This window comes from Athene noctua, chromosome Z (genome assembly GCF_965140245.1).
Source record: "Athene noctua chromosome Z, bAthNoc1.hap1.1, whole genome shotgun sequence".
In the NCBI taxonomy this organism is placed as follows: domain Eukaryota; kingdom Metazoa; phylum Chordata; class Aves; order Strigiformes; family Strigidae; genus Athene; species Athene noctua.
Genome location: NC_134077.1, coordinates 89,668,696 through 89,686,439, shown reverse-complemented (window position 1 = coordinate 89,686,439; position 17,744 = coordinate 89,668,696). Strand labels below are relative to the sequence as shown.

The 17,744-nt window shown below is 35.6% G+C and overlaps 1 protein-coding gene across 11 annotated transcripts in view; it reads left to right on the top strand.

Annotated features, from left to right (window-relative positions):
• The window catches only part of KIAA0825 (KIAA0825 ortholog), a 251,648-nt gene that overhangs the window by 15,573 nt on the left and 218,331 nt on the right, over positions 1-17,744 (top strand). For 6 of the 11 annotated variants that reach the window (XR_012635634.1, XR_012635635.1, XM_074933015.1 and 3 more), the window contains exons 1-2: positions 9,111-9,150; positions 16,502-16,609. The exons of 2 other annotated variants lie outside the window; for them this stretch is intronic. Coding sequence is in view for 4 of the 9 variants with exons in the window: in XM_074933015.1 (XP_074789116.1) it covers positions 9,136-9,150; positions 16,502-16,609 (123 nt within the window). In the remaining 5 variants the exon portion in view is untranslated. Of the gene's footprint in view, positions 1-9,110; positions 9,151-16,501; positions 16,610-17,744 lie in introns of those variants that run through there. 3 more of the 11 variants (XM_074933017.1, XM_074933020.1, XM_074933018.1) reach the window with 1 other exon arrangement.

Here is a 17,744-nt window from a genome sequence, read left to right as displayed (position 1 = left end):
GTCTATCCATTTTTCTGAGTTCGTACAGCTTGCTAGTGTACTTTGGAGGGAATAAAACTGAGGATTAAGAATTGATGGAACAGGTCATAAAATTTCTTTTTCCAATGATGTGAATTTTGGTAGGAATTTTTTAGCATTAATAGTTTTGCATAAAGTGAGCCCAAGTCATCAAGATTGCTGTTTCACATCAATTTTTCATCACTTGCATCTTGCATGTTATTTTTAAATAGTGATCTTTTCTGCCACTTTGAGATAAATAATTGAAAAACTTAAATTATTGCAATATTCATATAACTGAATTTTTAATTGCTGAAGATACATTAGCTGCACACTGTATGCATCTTTTGGTGTCTAGTGAATATGCAATGTATTATTCAATCTTAATCCTTTGTTTTATCTCTTGGTTGTATAGGTAAACTTTCAATTTTTGAATAGACAAGTTAGTGCAGAAGTAAGACGTCTGATTAGTCAAGTTTGAAGGTTGCTCTCATTTCTACGTGGTCTCCTTTTCTGTTTTCCAGTACGGGAACTTTACAAAAAATTCTATTTTGGGGCAATTTTCAGTGTAGTCTTAGGATTTTATAGGAAATTAGAGAACTGAAACGAAAACAGGTGACACATGAAAGCCTTTGCTGTTATTTAGCATAGCCATAGCTTCATATCTTTCAAACAGCGTCATGCAACGTTTGAAGAGTTAAGCCATGCTATAGCAAGTCCCGTCTCTCATCTTCACCTATCTTTATAGCAGAGTGAAGCGTATTAGCATCGAGTGATTCATCTCCCAGAACAAAAGGGGTAAGGGAGCAGAATGACTGAGGGAAAAGAGGTTACACAGGATTGTTCACAGACTTGCAGAATAAGGACTGTGGTGGGAGAAGAGGGTGGTGTTGAAAACACGGTGGGGACGCTGGCAGGGGAGGTGCTCAGGTAACAGAGCACACAAAACTCGTGATGTGAGAGGAGGGTGCCGGACCCTGATGTGGAGTGGGTAATGTGAAACACAGATACCTGCCCTGAAATGAGAAAGGACTGAAAATGTGTGGGGAAGACAGTATTAGAGGGAGGTAACAGACACAGCAGTGAGCTACTCCTGTGCAAGAAAAGCATGGTTGCAGAAGCATGTACTTGCGCGATCAAAAAGTTAGTTTAGCATTTACAGTTTTCTGTCTTGGTGGAAATAGTCCTGCCTCAGCTATGGCTGATGCTAGGCATAGTAAAAGACAGTTCTCAGTCAGAAGAGCTCACAATATGAATAGGACAAAGGAAGGGGGAAGAAGAAAATAGTATTCCTATTTTAATCAAATTTAAAGAATAGGAGTAGGTGATTTACCCAACGTCTGCTCTGTAGTGTAGTAGAGCTAGGAATTGAACTCTACTCACAAGCATGGGAACCTTGCAGCTGAAGGTAAATCTGTGTATATTTGTCACTTAAGGAGTTAGAGATTGCTGTGTTGATAGTGTACAGAAGACAGATAAATCAGGCCAGTTTTGCACTTTGAAGAAATACTTAACTGTTTTGATGTTAATAAACAAAACAGTTCTTAGTTGTTATCAGTTATTCTCACGCAAGATTAAAATAGTTAGTCCTTAACATGCTTTCCTAAACTGTGAGTAAACAGTACCACAAAGCTGATGCAGGACTGTTAACATTGATGGTTTGGGTCCTTGATGATCTTTGTTACTGAAGCAGCCAGCCTTGAGCTCTTAATGAGGGAAAGCATGAACCCAATAAGCAACTTCCCCCAAAATTTTTTACTTTGTATTTTAGGCTTCTTACCATCCTCCTGAAAGCGATCGGGAGGATCTCATTTGCTGTCAGCATAACTGATTTTATTTTTTAGGGTCAGGACTTGTTCTGGTTTTGCCAGGCATCTTCTCTGTTTATTTTGCAGGATTCTTCTCGTGCCAACAGACCTATTTCCTGCTTTATTTGTATACTTTAATCTTGCATATATTCCTGTTTGCGCATGTTTTCTTGAGCCCCTTTTTTGCACCCATGCCACAAGTTTCTGTTTCCTCCTTTGCAGTTGTGTGGTTTTGTTTAGGTGAGTTACAAAATACACGTTTTCACAGGTTATGCTGTTCGTAGTGTTTCCGTGCTGTGGGATGCTCATGCACTGTCAGCAGTTACGCTGTTTTAGTGACCTTGCGTCTCTTTTCAGTGCAAGGAAATATTAATTATGTTGTACTTGAAATGGTGGAGGTGGGTTTGCTGCGGCTAGAAGCATCGGTCCAAGAGCAGGCCGCAGTTGTGAGATGGCATTCTGAGGTTAATAGCGAATGGGAGGTGCCAGTGCACAGCACTGTTCCCACAGCACTTCATCACCTGACAAAAAGCAATAATGAAGAAGCTGGAGACGGGCGGGGATACCCAGAGAGAGGGAAAGCAGGCTAGCTATCAGCCATTTCATGACGAAGCATTTACTGGTTCTTAGAGATACAGATACCTCCTTCAGCTACTGATAGGACCTAATTCATTGTAAAGAGCATTGTGTTATAACTTTGTATTATTCAGCCTATTGTTAACTATTAATTGTGCTATTAAAGTGTACAAGTGGAAGACAGTCACCTTGAAGGAAATTGGAAGGATTTTCCTTTTTTCCCCCTAATAAATGAATTGCATCTGGGGGCAAACAGTGACAAATATCAACTACATATATTCACGTCTGTGTCATCGTTGTGTGGTGGCATTCTTTAAATGCTTTGTGTGCACGAGTACTTTCAAGTGCAGAAATAAAAAAATAACACGAATTCCAGAATACTTAATTAGATGAATGTTTAAGATTCACTTTTCCATTTGTGTGGACTTACTCTACATTAGTTAGGGTTGGGGCAGAGCTGCCCTTCCTGCATGTGCAGGTTTTACTCTCTTACTCAGCCAAATGCTCATAATTTGGAAAATATCCCTATTCTGTTGGAATCCATATCTGTCTCCTGGTGTCTAGTATTCATCAAAGGGGAAGTTAGTTGGATCAGGCTACATTTTCTAATGGCTGTCTGTGGAATTAGTATGAAGGAGAGAGAAATAATAAACCCAAGCATTTCAGTATTTGCAGTGTTTTCAGGAACAAAAGGTAGGATGTTTGTTTAGAGATTCAGAACAGCACAGATCAGAGGAGATGCTCCTGGCAAAAGTGAACATGAATTATTTTGCATAGTTCCAGAGTTAATTTCAGATTCCTCATTGCTTGTTCATGCCAGTGCGTAATGGTTGTACTGAGTTATTCTTAATATAAACAACACAAATGCATTTCACAATTTATACAATGTGGTATTTTTACTGCAAGTGTGATACATGTGCTTACATTTCGGCATAGGTTGGTCTATGAAGATGTAATTTAACATTTCAGTTCCTACTGAAATGTGTAGTTCAATTATCAGCTGAGACACATTTCCCTGTATAATTCATTTTTAGTGCAGGGCTTTCAGTTGTGGCAAAGGTGTGTCTTTTTAAATTTTTTTTTTTTAAAAGAAATAATCATAATGTAGTGCTGGTATTTGTGACTAGCAGAAGTTCACTTTCCATCCCCTCCTCACCCACAGGGTTATTCAGGCAAATGTAAGGGAAGGGGCCTGGAATATTTTCCTAAAGACATCTTAAAAAATGGAGATAAAGGTGTCCGGAGGCTTTTGGTGGGCCTCTACTGTGGTCAGCTGAATCTAGCACACAGAGTGATAAAGCACAATTCAATCAGTGTGTTATCTAAAGAACTGATTTGTTTTGATAGTATGTGGTGGCTGTTGTTTCCAGAACCACTGGAGCTAGAAACTAATGCTATATTTTCCTAAAGTAACAAGTTAATCTCCTGCCTGTTTGTGATAGCAGCTGTTAGAAGCTTATTGAAATAGAAAAGTAGTGTGAGCAGGAAACATTTTTTTAAAGGAAGGACATTATACTGAATGAGCAGTTGCAGTATTTTTAAAACGTCTTGGTAGGCTGTCAATGTGAAATAAATTTCCACATTTCTGAAGCCACGTAAATTAAATTTGGCTTAAATGAAGTTGTGTTAGACATCGGCATTTTGTATTTTTCTGTACTAAATGTTACTGTCCCATCCTAATTATTTTTACACTGTAGAGGACCTGCTTCTTATTTGTATAGCAGGCACTCCTATATCTGTCACATTGAGAAAATTCTGAAACCTCTTAATAGTTTTGAACTGAGATTCTTTGAAACATTGAGAAGCTCTAAAAATTGCTATCTGAAAGAAGGGATTTCTGTATTGATTTACTAAATTATGTTAATAGGCAGAGGTATGAATAATATCCAAATTTGCTAATTACAACTTTTTGACCAGTTACCCAAGAGAGAATTACAGTTATTTTCTGGCACCAATTCTGGTGTCCATTATAATGATGCAAGCATGATGATGACTCACTTGCATTTTAAGAAGGGGTCAGGAGGTAGCAGCCTGAAACTATGGGTGATTTAAGTTAGATCTGAGAAATAAATGTCTAAAAATTGAGTCAAAATCAACAGTAGAATTTGTGTGAGAGATGACAGTGAGTATGTGGTATTAATAAATAAGAGTTTCTTCAAATGAGGGTAGAGTTTATTGTCCGTAAATGGACTAAGCTTGAAGGGAGAAGTCTGTTGGACCATAACCCAGAGGAGGCCTCAGTTTTCTTGTTTATACCAATTGTGCAGGTTCTTACCGCATTTCATGGTATGTTTTGGAAACGACCTGAATAGTTTGATCTACAAATACTTTCTGTTTATCAACTCTTACATTTTATCTTGGTTACAGATAAAAGCTGAACTTTAAATAATAAAATGTAAGCCTAACACAAAAAATACTCTAATCTGTGTTGTATTAATATTTGGGGCTTGAAGGCTAAGTTTAAAGAGCTTGAGTTTCCACATAAGTAAGTTAAGTATTAGTAAAGTTTGTCAAGAGCTGTCTTTTCTACTTCTTTTTTTTTTTTTTTCTTTTTTGTAGCTAAACTTTTCTGTCTTTTTCCATGTCCTTGAGAGTATTCAGTTTCAGAAAGTGACCTATGACACAGCTTTCTGAAGCTGAAATAGGCCTGCAGATTGGAAAGCTGTGGGACACAACCTTCTTTGTGATCTAGGAAGCCCAGATAATTTACACGTGGAATCATATTGTCTTCCTTCTTTAAACAGTGATTCTAGTTAAGTTTGATGGAGTAGAGGAGTATGGGGTTGTCTATAAAAAATCTCGAGATTCAGTCATACAGCAGCTATTCCAAGGTAGGAATAGTAGCTGGGTGTTTTGAGAGCTAACAAATTTCCCATTCAGAACCATTTACGTATCTTTTTTGGTGCCCTGCTTTTTGATAGTCACTATCTATTTTTTTCCCAACGTATGGCAAGCTAGGAGATTCAGAATAGATGTATTCTTTCTGCCTTTGTTGTGCTACTTCAGCAAAGCCCGGACGCTTACTTTTACTGCATATACGTTCTCAAACAGAAATAGACTTTTCATAAATATGTCTCAAAATAAGAAACAGAAAATTTGCTCACATAGGCTCAGAAATATTTAAGAAAATTTTTGTATTTTTTTACTGAAGACCAAAATTTTACAAAAATCCAGTAGTGGCTTGAACGGAATTCACAGGTTTGTTAAGAACTCCCCCTCCTGTATTTTTTTCTAGTCAGCTATTAGAAGTTATCTGGCTGGAACATGAGCATAACACAGATATCTAAAATAATCTAAAAAACAATCAGAGCTGCAAAAATTTATTACTTCAGATCTTTACCTTACATGGTTTAAGAAAGTGTAAGTGTGCAAGCGTAAGAAAGCGTGTGTGTAACTGTGTGTTTAACAAAGTACGTATTGGTGAACTATCAGTAAGTTTGCTCACGTAATCATAATTCCAAAAACTGTGTAATGGTTCTTTAAAGTTATTGTTTATCTAATTTTTCTTTATTCTTACATCTTCCCCAATAAGTACCGTACCCAGGTTACATCTGAATGGACTCTCAGTATTCAGAAGTCCAGCACAGAAACATCTGACCTTAGTTTCTCATTATGAGCTATTTATAACACCCACACTTTAGATCTTTCATGCCATGGCAACCGGAGTGTGTTGTCCTACTTATCTATACTTTGGCTAACACACAAGCTTAGGGAATAGTGTTTTGTGGTAGGTGAGAATAAAACACTAGGCAAGAAAACTGGGCTTTTGAGGATTTGCTTGCCCATTTAGCCTGCTGTATTCAGTAGAGGTGCAGGTGGATGTGAGGAACACGGCCAGTGAAAAACATGGTGTAATTTAAAAGACTCCATAACCCTGGGGAATGCCAACAACTGGTGCAATTGGGTAGTTCTGTCAGTGCAGCGACATTTGGTTATGAAAAGAGAAAGCAATGACATTTTATTTATAAAATTTTTATTTTTTACAAAAAGCTTATGAATATTTAGAAAATATTTGCAAAATGTATATGACTTACTGCATTAACTTTTATTTATAGAAGTGCACTAATTTTTATGTAATATAGTTTTAAAGAAAAATTGCTTCACCTAAAGAACTACTCAGTGCCTCACTTTTATCTTTTTAGGAAAAAAAGTGAATGCTAAAAAATTGGTAGTCAAATATTATTTCTTAAGAGATAAAAAAGTTGAATATTTAAAATAATTTGAGGTGCAAAGTATTAGATAAAACATTCACAATATAATCAATAATGCATCCAATGTAATTGAACGTGACAAAACACAGCCTTTTTAGTGTGATTTTTAAGTAGGCTTTAAGAATTCTGTTAAAGAGAAAAAAAGTGAAAGCAACAGGAACAAATCAGAAGGATATTCAACTCCCTTTCCCTTTTCCTCCCTTGTCCTCATTCTCCCTTTCCCATCTTGCATACTGCTTAATTACAAAGATCTTGGAAAACTTATTTTGAAGAATGTATCTAAGTTAAGGTGTAAACAATGTTTTCAATTACCATCTTTCACAGTAAAAATAAAAGAAATATTGTTCTGTTTTGGTAATTAAAAGCTATCCACTAGTTAAGCCAAAGAAAAAAAAAAAACAAACAACCCCAATCTAAAAATCTCTTTTATATTATTTTTAAGATCTTATTTGTATGCCAGGTATTAGTAAATCATCTGGCAATATTTAGAAATGTAACATGATTATGTTTCGGTTTAAGCACATAGAAAATGAGTAACAACCTTTGTCACAGGACGACATTTTTATTTTGATAATTTATCCAACTTTGCACAGGAATTTCTATAAAGAAGAACACATAGGCCTGAAGCAGATCATCCTTTTCCTTTGTTTGTGTTATTTATCTTGTATCTTCCAACTTCAGTGATGACTATAGTAGAAGTCTTTGAGTGAACATTTTTTATTAAGCAACCCAGATTTGTTTTTTGATTGTCGGTTGAAAGAGGTAGAATTCTTGTAGGAGGGACCTGTCGGGCAGTCTAGCAGAAGGCAGTATCCTTTGCAGTTATGCCCTCCTATTTCTCATACTTTATGTATTAATATTTAGGCCACTGTGCACCTGGCATTGCTTCAGTTCCTCTCAGTTATGTCAAATCAAATGCTGCTGTTCTCAGCTACAGCATAGTCATGAGAGTCTCATGTCTTCTGCAGTGTTGGCACTTAATTTTCTCATTATTTTCAGAAAGAATTCACACATATCTTCATATCGTTTTCTTGACTTTTTGTTGGTTTTTTCCTTCCTCTGCACCTGTGTTTCTGAATGACTTCTTAAGCAACATGAGGCAGCAATATGCAAATAAATGGTTTGAGAACTCACTCAGAAATACAGACGTAGAAGGTGACATGGTTCTGAGATTCAGTGGAGAAGCATCTTTCTGACTAGTGCATTGTGTGCCGCTCACTTGGGTTCTGATTCTGAGTACCTGATGAAGCCGTACCTTTGGATTTCTTTATAAATCTACGTCCTGAAATCCTGCCTCGAGACTCTGCTCTGGCAAGTCCATGTCCTTTCTGTCAGCAGACCGTTCTGAGTGCAGCAGCTGGCATTTTCAAAGAGGTTTGATGTCAGGAAATACCTTCCATGATTGTTCACGAACACTCTCTTGTGTGTGCCGAGGCCTCCCCAACTCCACTGGTCATTCACGTTGCGTTCCAGTACGGTTTGTTCACACAGAACTCGCAGCTCAGGTTGCTCCTGTATCTGAGGAGTTGAAGGACCACGGATAGTTTCTCACTGTTTTCCTTAACAAAAAAGAGAAGTCAAGCAGACCTCCTAGATGTGGCAGAGGTTATTCATCAGTATTTAAAACCACTTCACACATACTTGTTTAGTATAAATGGTGCCAAACAGTCTTGGAGTATCCATCAAGTTGCCTTTTCTGCTTCTGCCTATCATAGGTATTTCCTACTTAAAGCATTCCAGGTGTGATTCATCTCTCAAACAGCAGGCGTCCTATGAGGGGTTCAGTTGTCCCAGGACAATCCATTCATTTTCTTGCAGTTTGACAATAGGAGAACTTTTAAAAGTTGTGTTCTCATTTTTGATAAGGTGTTTTCCATGTGCATTATCTAGAAGTCCCTGCAGTCCCTAGCTAGGAGATACCTTTCCTGTAAGTCACGTTTTGCTCATTTCTCACTCACGCTTCCATCCAGTTCCTTTTTGCAAAAAGTCCTTGGAGACTTACTTTCTTTCCCTGCTTCCCAAGACCTCCAGGTAGAGCAGATCAGAATAAGGATTATCTACACGGAAGGTACAGGCTGACATCAAGATGCAGCTGTGAGTCTCACGGTGATCCCTCCAGGAGGACCGATGCTTGTCATACGTCTTTGTGAAGTACCAACCTCATCCTGTCCCTGGCATTTAAGGATCTAGGGTCATCACTTTCCCTGTTTTCCATCATTACATCATGACTGCATCTTCAATTAAGAACACCTAATGTTTTAAGGCTTTGTCTCTTACACTGAATTACAAATTTTGGGTAAGTTCAGCAGCATCAGTTACAGAGATTTTCTTTTCCATTTGTGCAACTATTTTCCTGAAACTTACTATAGCTTAATTATCTCTTAGTCTTCTACCCCTTTGCAAAACTTGGCTGAGAATGGGAAGAGGGTGAGCCTGGGACAGCGTGGGGGAAGACAGATACATGGACAACAGTGACGTAAGCCCTGTTTTCTTTGGAAAGTAGACTGAGAAGTAGGGACACAAGAAGAAGTTGAAGTAGAGGAATGGAAGGTGAGAAGGTAATTAATATAGATATATGTAATATATAAATAATTATATATGTATTTATATATAAAACATATTTATTGCGCTATATAAATATATATATTTATAATATATCATAATATATATTATTTATTAATTGTATTAATATATATTATTATTTATTGTGCTATATAAATATATATTTATATTATAATATATATTATAGAATAAAATGTATAATATAATGTAAAGAAGTTTTGTATAAAAAGGAGGGAGAAATAACTTCTTTTTAATCTACATTCCACATATTTTTGCTTTGAAGTAGAAAAAGATATAGACACTGAGGAGGAAGATGTTATTATAGGCGATGTACATCACTGTTGTCACTTAGGTTGTGGTGAAAAACCTTCTTCAGAAAGGAAGTGATACAGATGCCTTTAAGGGTGTTTAGTCTTGCTTTGCTGTCCTCTTACAGTTTGTATGTAAACAAATATTCTCAGCCAAAATACTTTGTCACTTCTGGGCTTCATCATGTATTTGCTGGTATACTTTGGATAAGAGTGGTGAAGGTTTCTTACTAATCCAAAGATGGAAATTGCTTCCTTAAGATAAGTCTGATTTGATCTATGGGCTGCTTTGAAGGTTTGGGTGAGGAACTAAGCAGCTTGATGTTTCCGTTGCATACTCCCGGATGTGGAGTATGGAGGAAGCAAGCAGATGCTTTTTATTCAAAAAAGACCTTGTCTTGCAAGTTTGAAAATACCTAACACGTTCTAGATTGTGTGCACTCCAGTAGGTGTGGTCCACTGTACGTGGTAAAAGGAAGGAGAGTGTCGTTACATGATTATGGCCTTTTTTTCAAGGAGAGAAAAACAGAAGCTTAACAGTGCTTTTGAAGTTGAAAGCCATAGGTGAATAAGAAGCAGTATATGACTGAATCACCCTGTAGTGTCTTAATGATGTATTAAGCATTAGGCAGTATGGCATGAAACTTTACAGGTTGAGTTATGCCAGGAAAAAACAATTTAAACTTCTGATTTTAGAAAAAAAAAAAAAAAAAGGAAATTTAATGGACATTTACAGTTGTCTGTAAAATGTTTGCTATGACCCTGTGTAGAATTTTGTAAGAAGCTTTAATAATAGTATTTGGGAGGGGAAAAAAAAATCCATGACATTTATACTAATAAACAAGCCTTTAGAACTGTGACTATAAACATGGACCCACTTAAGAGACATCTCTATGGAGAGTTTCTCTATTTCATTTTTATAAAATTGACATTTTTAAAACTCTCAGCTTTAAATTGCGAAGTAATGGAAGAAAATAGAATGTGTGGGAGTGAAGGGACTGAAATGCAGCCTACCTTTTAAAAGCTGTGGTCACAGACTTTTTTTGTAACTCTTTTTAAATATAATAGTTTCATTGGAACGCTGTTTCCTGTTAAAATTCTGACAAATCTGTATCTGATCTACTGAACTGTAAGACCTCAAAGGTCTTGAACATGTCTTTCCTTTCAATATCAATGTCCTCCAAGAGTATTGTGTCAAGGTGGAGGATTTTTCCAATAAACAAGAAGAAAAAAGAATTTTATGGTCTAGTATAGAAGTAGCTTGTAAGTATTTGTAAATTTTTTAGTTGAAGATGGTGTATGTTAGCTTCTTTACCAGTGTGTTACAAGATTAGTTCTTTCAGTACAGTCCTTATAAATCTGTTCAGTTTAGACATTAATGACAAGCAAGATAGGAAGGGTGTAGCAGGTGTTTTTGAGAGCACAGTTCTGAGAGGGATTTGGGGGTTATAAAATACTGCCTCTTCTTTCTGAGTTGGTAAGTGACAGAAAATGAGAAAACTCACATATTATCCCTAAACAGCATCTCTTATTGCCACAATTGGAAAGACGATTCTGCAGTAGATGCACTGTTAGTCTCACACCTAGGAGATATCCTGTATTCTTGTCTTTCAGGAAAAAACACAATGCCATGCAGTCTTTCTGGGGAAAGTAATTATTGGTCTTGGACATTTTCTCATAACAGTATGAAAAATTTACTCAATACTTATGATCCTCTCCTGTAGCTGCAGAAAATAAATCAAATATTATATACTATTTTGAAATTATTCTAATTATTGTATATTTTCTAGGCACTGTTAGTTAAAAAAAAAAATGGGGTGATAAAACATACAGTTGGTATTTTTAACTAGCCATTAAGAATCTCTTGTTTGTGCATTAGTGATTACTTTAATCTACTGTTTGGTAATTATTTTTGTAATTGCAAAGTATTTTTTAAAATCCATACTTCATAAACCATATCGATTTGTCAGTGAGATTGATTGATATAGTCTTAATTGAGGAAAATGGCAGAAGAGGATTTTATGCTGTGTTTGTGGGTATGTGGCAGTGGCAGAAAAGTCAGTTACTGAATTTTTCTTCTGTAAGACCTTAAACTACTTCTGAAGAAAACAACATTGCACCAGGTTTATCTATTTTTTAACTTCTTAAATATAATAGAACTACAGGCACAAAAAAGAATTATGTGAGAAGAAGCATCTTGAATCTTTAATTTGTCTCTACTAAAGAAAGCCAGAAAAGGGAAAAAAAAAAAAAGAGAAAAAGCACACTTGCATACAGACTGTTGTCACACTTAACGTTTTTTTGTAACTGTAAGACTAATAAGAAAGCGGGGAAAGCCACTGACTTTTCACAGGTAGGATGCTTAATGTTTGAGGACTTCTCGTCTAAGAATGTTTATACCTATTGAATCTTGGGTGTTGTACACCGTGGGGTTCCAGCTACAAGAGAGACAAAGATGGTGTAGGACTGTTTCACTGAAGACCTACTAAGAAAATGGCCGTTTCTTCTCTCCTGAAGGTTATGAAATCACGTTATGCTTTATTCCTTTCTCCTGACATAACTCCTCAGGAGTTGCCTTGCAACTCCAGATGGCCTGTTCCTCTTTTGAAGTCACTGCCTTTGACCAATAGTGTTTGATTAAGTTTATGTAAATGAGAATTCTTTCTGTGTCTTTGAACATCTCTTACCAGTCCTGTGTCGCAGGAAATCTAAAAAAGCAGTGCTGATTCCTTTGCTTTATATTCTCAACATTTCACTTTGTGTGACTCAAAGAATGAGGGAGAGGCGGTAGGGAGAACTTGTGGATCTTGGTTTTAAATTCTTGCATGTACATATGCCTATAAAACAGGACTAGGCCGCACAGTTTGAAAAACCCACAGATATTAAAAATAATAGCATATGCTATTTGTCAGAAATGTGCATTTTCGCAGTCCTTTTTCAGGGCTGTAGACAGTATCAGTGATTCAATGGCTGGCATAGCTGCCTTAGATCCGAGCACTGCGGTTCTGATATTACAGCTTTTAGATAGAAGGCACAGCTTTCTGTTTCATCCAGAGTGAGCACTGTGTTTCCTCAGTCCCACTGTGGGTTGTATCTTATTCTCACTCTCTCATTTGCCGTCTCTTATAATGGTAGAATTTGGGAGAAAAAAACTGTATTCAGTACGATTACAAATTTAATTATAGAAACTTAAAATCTCTCTTTGAAAGATATAAAGGAAAATGCGCTACGCGTATGGTGAATAATAACTGATTATAAAACTAACATTTAAATATAAGTTTATGACAACAGCAAATGTACAAAGTCTGCAGGGCGAACATTACAAGATGTTTTTAATAAAACCTGTTTCAAAGTTATTTGTGGCATTTAAAATATTTTGTAAATACAACCCTCATGAAGACTATTTTTCGTGTGCATTAAATGTTTGTTTTTACTGGAATGATACGGTATTCTTTTTGTAAAAGCTGTGTATGCTTCAGCAAAGTATGGGAAATAGGGGAATACGGAATGTAAATTGGAAAATTTACACAGAAAATTTACATAGAAAATTTTCAATACCTGCCTATTAGCAGAACCAAAAATGGGTTATGTTCTTTTATAGACAGAATTTTTAATTTCTTCCTTTTCTTATGCCAGTCTTTATTTTAAACAGTGGTGCAATTTTTATCACAGAAAATTGGGTAAGAACCTTTTATTGTGTCAGAGTAGAGCTCAAGAAATTACAATTTTTAAATGTATTTCTTGTGTAAGCTCTATGTGGTTTCCCAAAAAACTTTAAATATTCAGACGATGTGGAGTCCAGAACAGTAGGAATTTCGTGTTGAATAGTATTATCTCAGGCCATTGCCATCACTGTTGCTGCCTGCTGTGCGATTGCAGATGACATCTTCTGTGCTGTAAAGCGGCTGGGAACAGTTGTGCAACTAAAGATAGATAAAGGAAATCATTGTTAAGATGATGGTTTGAAAGTGTAAGCTGAGTGATGAAAAATCTTGTCAATTCTCTCATCCCCTTTTAGTTTTGCAAGGATGCTAGGGCAATAAAGAGATATCTCCTGTAAGATAAGAAGCAGTATCAGAAAAAAAGCTTCAATGATTTGGCTAGTTCTCTGCACCTATCGTGCTGCAGTTTGAAATATCCCTGTTTTCAAATCACGGGTACATTGACATCCGCTTTTTAAAGTAGTGCTAATGGTAACAATTTTCTTTTATTGTCCTGGATATGGGTGGAATGAGAGCTCTAGGGGTAGAACTCATATAAAGTAAGTTTTCAAATATTTAGATTGGCTGTAAAGTAACAGTCCAGAAAATTTGATTGCCACGGTGCTTGGATCCCACTTAGACAGGGCGTTTTGTGCTGAAGTGTGGAATATTATATGTGGAAAAAATGTTGCTAAATGAATAAATGTATTAGGTAATAGTTTCTAAATATTTTATACATACAGATTATTGTTTAAATTCGAAATATAAATAGTTATGTAAAAGTTGTTTTGAAATATACTGAAGGTAATATTTGAAGTATTTGGAAATAAGTGTCTCATTACACAAGAACTAAAATAGTACATTGGCATTAACTGGATGAAATTAATGGCAGGTCATGTGTTCTTTAACTCTTGAATGACTTTTTAAAGACTGAATCGGGGAGTTGTAAAATACTGAGACTTGGTTTATACAAATCTTCATTTAGAAATCAGTGATTCGAACAAAACTGTTTCAGTCTGACATTTTTTTATCCACTGAAGAGGTTTGTTTACACATGTGTGCTGGTTGTGGTTAATAACAGAAATTATGATACAACCAAAACATTTTTTCTGTAGTAAATCAGGAAGCTAAACTACCATAATGAAATTGGAGAGGTTTGTTTTTTTTTTTTAAATTTTATTCTTCAGCTTTAGACACAAAGTTGGTATTCAATTCTCTACCTTTGTCAAACCATTTATGTTAAAATTATTTAGGGTTCATTTAATCAAGATGTGAATTGGTAATTTTCAGTCTTATGGAATAAATCTGTTGTATTATGCTGGCCTTAACAGGTTAGAAATACTGGGAATTAAGGCGACCTACCGAAGTATACATCATTTACTTAACATGATACCCCATAAATTGTTGGTTCCATTAAATATCTGCCAGTGCGTTAAGTAGTAGATTATGTTTAGGTTTAGATAGCTTCTTTAGATTATTTCATACACAGTAGTGTGTGTGTATAAAAGTTTATCTGTGGATTTTATTGAAACCTTGTTGGTTTGTTTTATTTTTTTTTTTTTTCTGAAAACATACTTTATAATTTGCTCAAGTAGGTGCTATAGTGCTCGAAGAGAGCTCTCTCTGGATCTGAACTGTATGAAAGGGTATACTGTCTGAGGCTCCCTAGGTTACCTAGGGTTTGCAGAAATGTTTACAGGGCATGTGCAAACCCATGAAAGTTTAAAGTTTAGTTGGGAGTTTAACAAAGTGTGATCAATCATTTTGAGAAACCATGTCTAACTTTACACTTACTGCTTTAGTTCTGCTATGATTTTCTTGGAACACATACAGACTATAATTTTTTTTCAAAGGGCCTAACAGCTCATCTGATTAATTTTCCATTAGACTTAGGCAATTGGTTCAGAGGAAACTCCAGGCGAATTGAAGCTTAAAACTGTATTTAGATATTTATTTTTTTTTCCCCCACTGGGTGTTCTGTACAATTATAACATAAAATTTGCCTGACATTCTCCATAGTTGATGCTGTCCTGTGATATCTGAAACCCACTGAAGTCAAAACAAGGATCTTAACTGGCTTAAGTGCCATAGGGAAATAAAGGAGTAACAGTACTGAGTATTTAGCAATAAATAAGTCTGTCAATGTTTACAAAGTTTCTAAAAATGCTAGAATTGATTTGTATGCTATAAACATGACCCAGTAATGTTTTACCCAGCTAATGAAGGACTCATAATTTATATTTAAAAAGAATAGTGTTTATGTCCAAAAGTGAGAGATGTCTGTTATCTGCAAACCTACAGTATGATAGACTATGAATCTATAAATAGTTAATAATTAATAAGTATATATTTATATATACAGATGTATATTGTACATGTGTGAATTCAGCAAAAGTGCTCATACAAAAAATCTGTTCAAATTTTAGGTCCACACAACTTTTATGAACCGTATGTCTGAGAACAAATGCTTATTATAGTTAAATAGAAACATTACAAATTAATCTTAGAAATCCCACGGAATTTCCCATGTATGTTTGTAATGGAAGGTTTTCACAATGAAGGTTTATTGAATTGTTTTATCAGAATGAAAAAATTTCCTATTTGAACTAAACGTCATTTTATATCAGATTTCTATGGGAAGATTGCTTCCTTTTGATTGACATTGAAAAAGAAAACATGAGAAAGGAAAAAATAAAAAGTGGTCTTTGGTGGCAAACACTACATGAATTGAAAAAGCAAGAAGTATCTGTTGTATCAACTTGAATGTTCTATAATGTTTTTACAAATAAGACTGATTGTTTTTGACAAAAATTGATTCTCAATGTTAGGCTTCTTAGAAGTGGAGAATTGTTACAGTGAAGATAAATTGCGTTGACACTGTGGGTTAAAATGAGAGACCTGAAAAAATTTTCTTTTTAAGCTAGGCTGTACATAGGTTAAGTTTCTTGAGTAGCTACCAAAAAGATTGACAGCTACATCATTTTAATAGTGATGAATGGTCCTCCAGTATGTTTTGAAAAGAACTATACCTGTTACAGATAGGGACACACTGAGTTGCATCTGAAGCAGGTTCTTGAAGACCATTTGTGTCAAAACATACAATATTTCACTGTAATAGTAAACAGAAATAGGATGGAATGATACTCTTTATGCAGCATAATAACAAGTGTTAAATTGATCTTCTTTGTAGAAGAACTGGGTTATTACAGTCTAAAATACTTTGAAACTATTTGGAGTTTCAAAACAGAGTTCTTCCCCCTTACTATTACAAATAATAAATTTTTTTAAAATGGATTTATTTCTCCACAATTTTTTTTTTTTTTTTTTTTTGCCATCAGAGGAGGACCGTGTCATCCTGGCTCTCAGGGAGCAGCAATGACTGGCTGTCCTTGGAGGGCCAGGAGGCGGATAACCCCGATGGCAGTGGAGGGACCTCGGTGGCTGAGGTGAGTGGGGCAGGCGTGGGGTGATAGTCTAGTCCAGCTCATCAGGCACTTAAAGGCTATTAGTGTGCTCAGGGCCCTGACACTGGTAGAATTTCTGCTCAATTTGTATTAGTTTATATCTTGATGTAATCATTTTTTACTTCTGAAACATTTGTGTATTTTGCTTCTTCATATGATAGTCTTGTATTAGAAGAATTCTTAGACTTTCATAAGAAGAAATTACTATTGACCATCTAAACAATATTTGAAAACTGAATAATCAGATGTTGCTTTTTTTCCCCATAAACCGAGACTGAAAGGAATAATTACCTTGTTTTGACAAGTGAATTGAAGAAGTATGACATAGAAGTCTTACAGGAATGCATACATGAAAACTAGGCTGTCATGTTTACAAGGTGATTTTTTTCATATGATGAATTTTTCAAACAGTAAGTGGTCGGTAAACTATACTGATATTTTTCTGAGGAACACAAGCTTCTTTTGGCTATCCTGTAAGGAAAAGAGTTAGGAATGAATATAAAATTTTGATTGTGCAGCTATTTTATGAAAACTCTGAATCATTCCAAGCTGTTATTATTTTTGTATTACATGTCTCTATTATACAGTACATTTTACACCAGCCATTGCAGGCGTGGTTGAATAAAAGATGGGCTTGAGTTACAGGTATTGAATGGAGTTAGCATCACATTCTTTATAAATCCTGAGGTATTTCTGAAGAGAAAAGGGAATGGATTTGTGTGACGATGTCCAAATACAAGTAGTATCATACACGTGCGAACAACTCTATTTTCAGTTCCCTTTAATTCTGTAAAGCACTGTGTAATGTTTTTGCATTGGTTGCAGAACCATCCTAAACTGGCCTACTGTTTTTTTGCCAGAGCAACTGACAAGTATTTCAGTATTTGAGAGAGTGCGTTTTAACTTCTACGTTTAATTACAGTGTCTTTAATTGCAGTAACATCTGTTAAGATGCTTTGAATCTTATATTCAAAGACTGATCTTCCCTCGGTGTAATATGTGTTGTATTTGGTTTACATCCAGACTTTTTAACCAGAAGGGTGACTTCAGCTTCAGCTACATTCCGAAAACTGAAAGTCTTTCAGTTGTTATTCGCAAGGGGGTATTCCATTCTGAG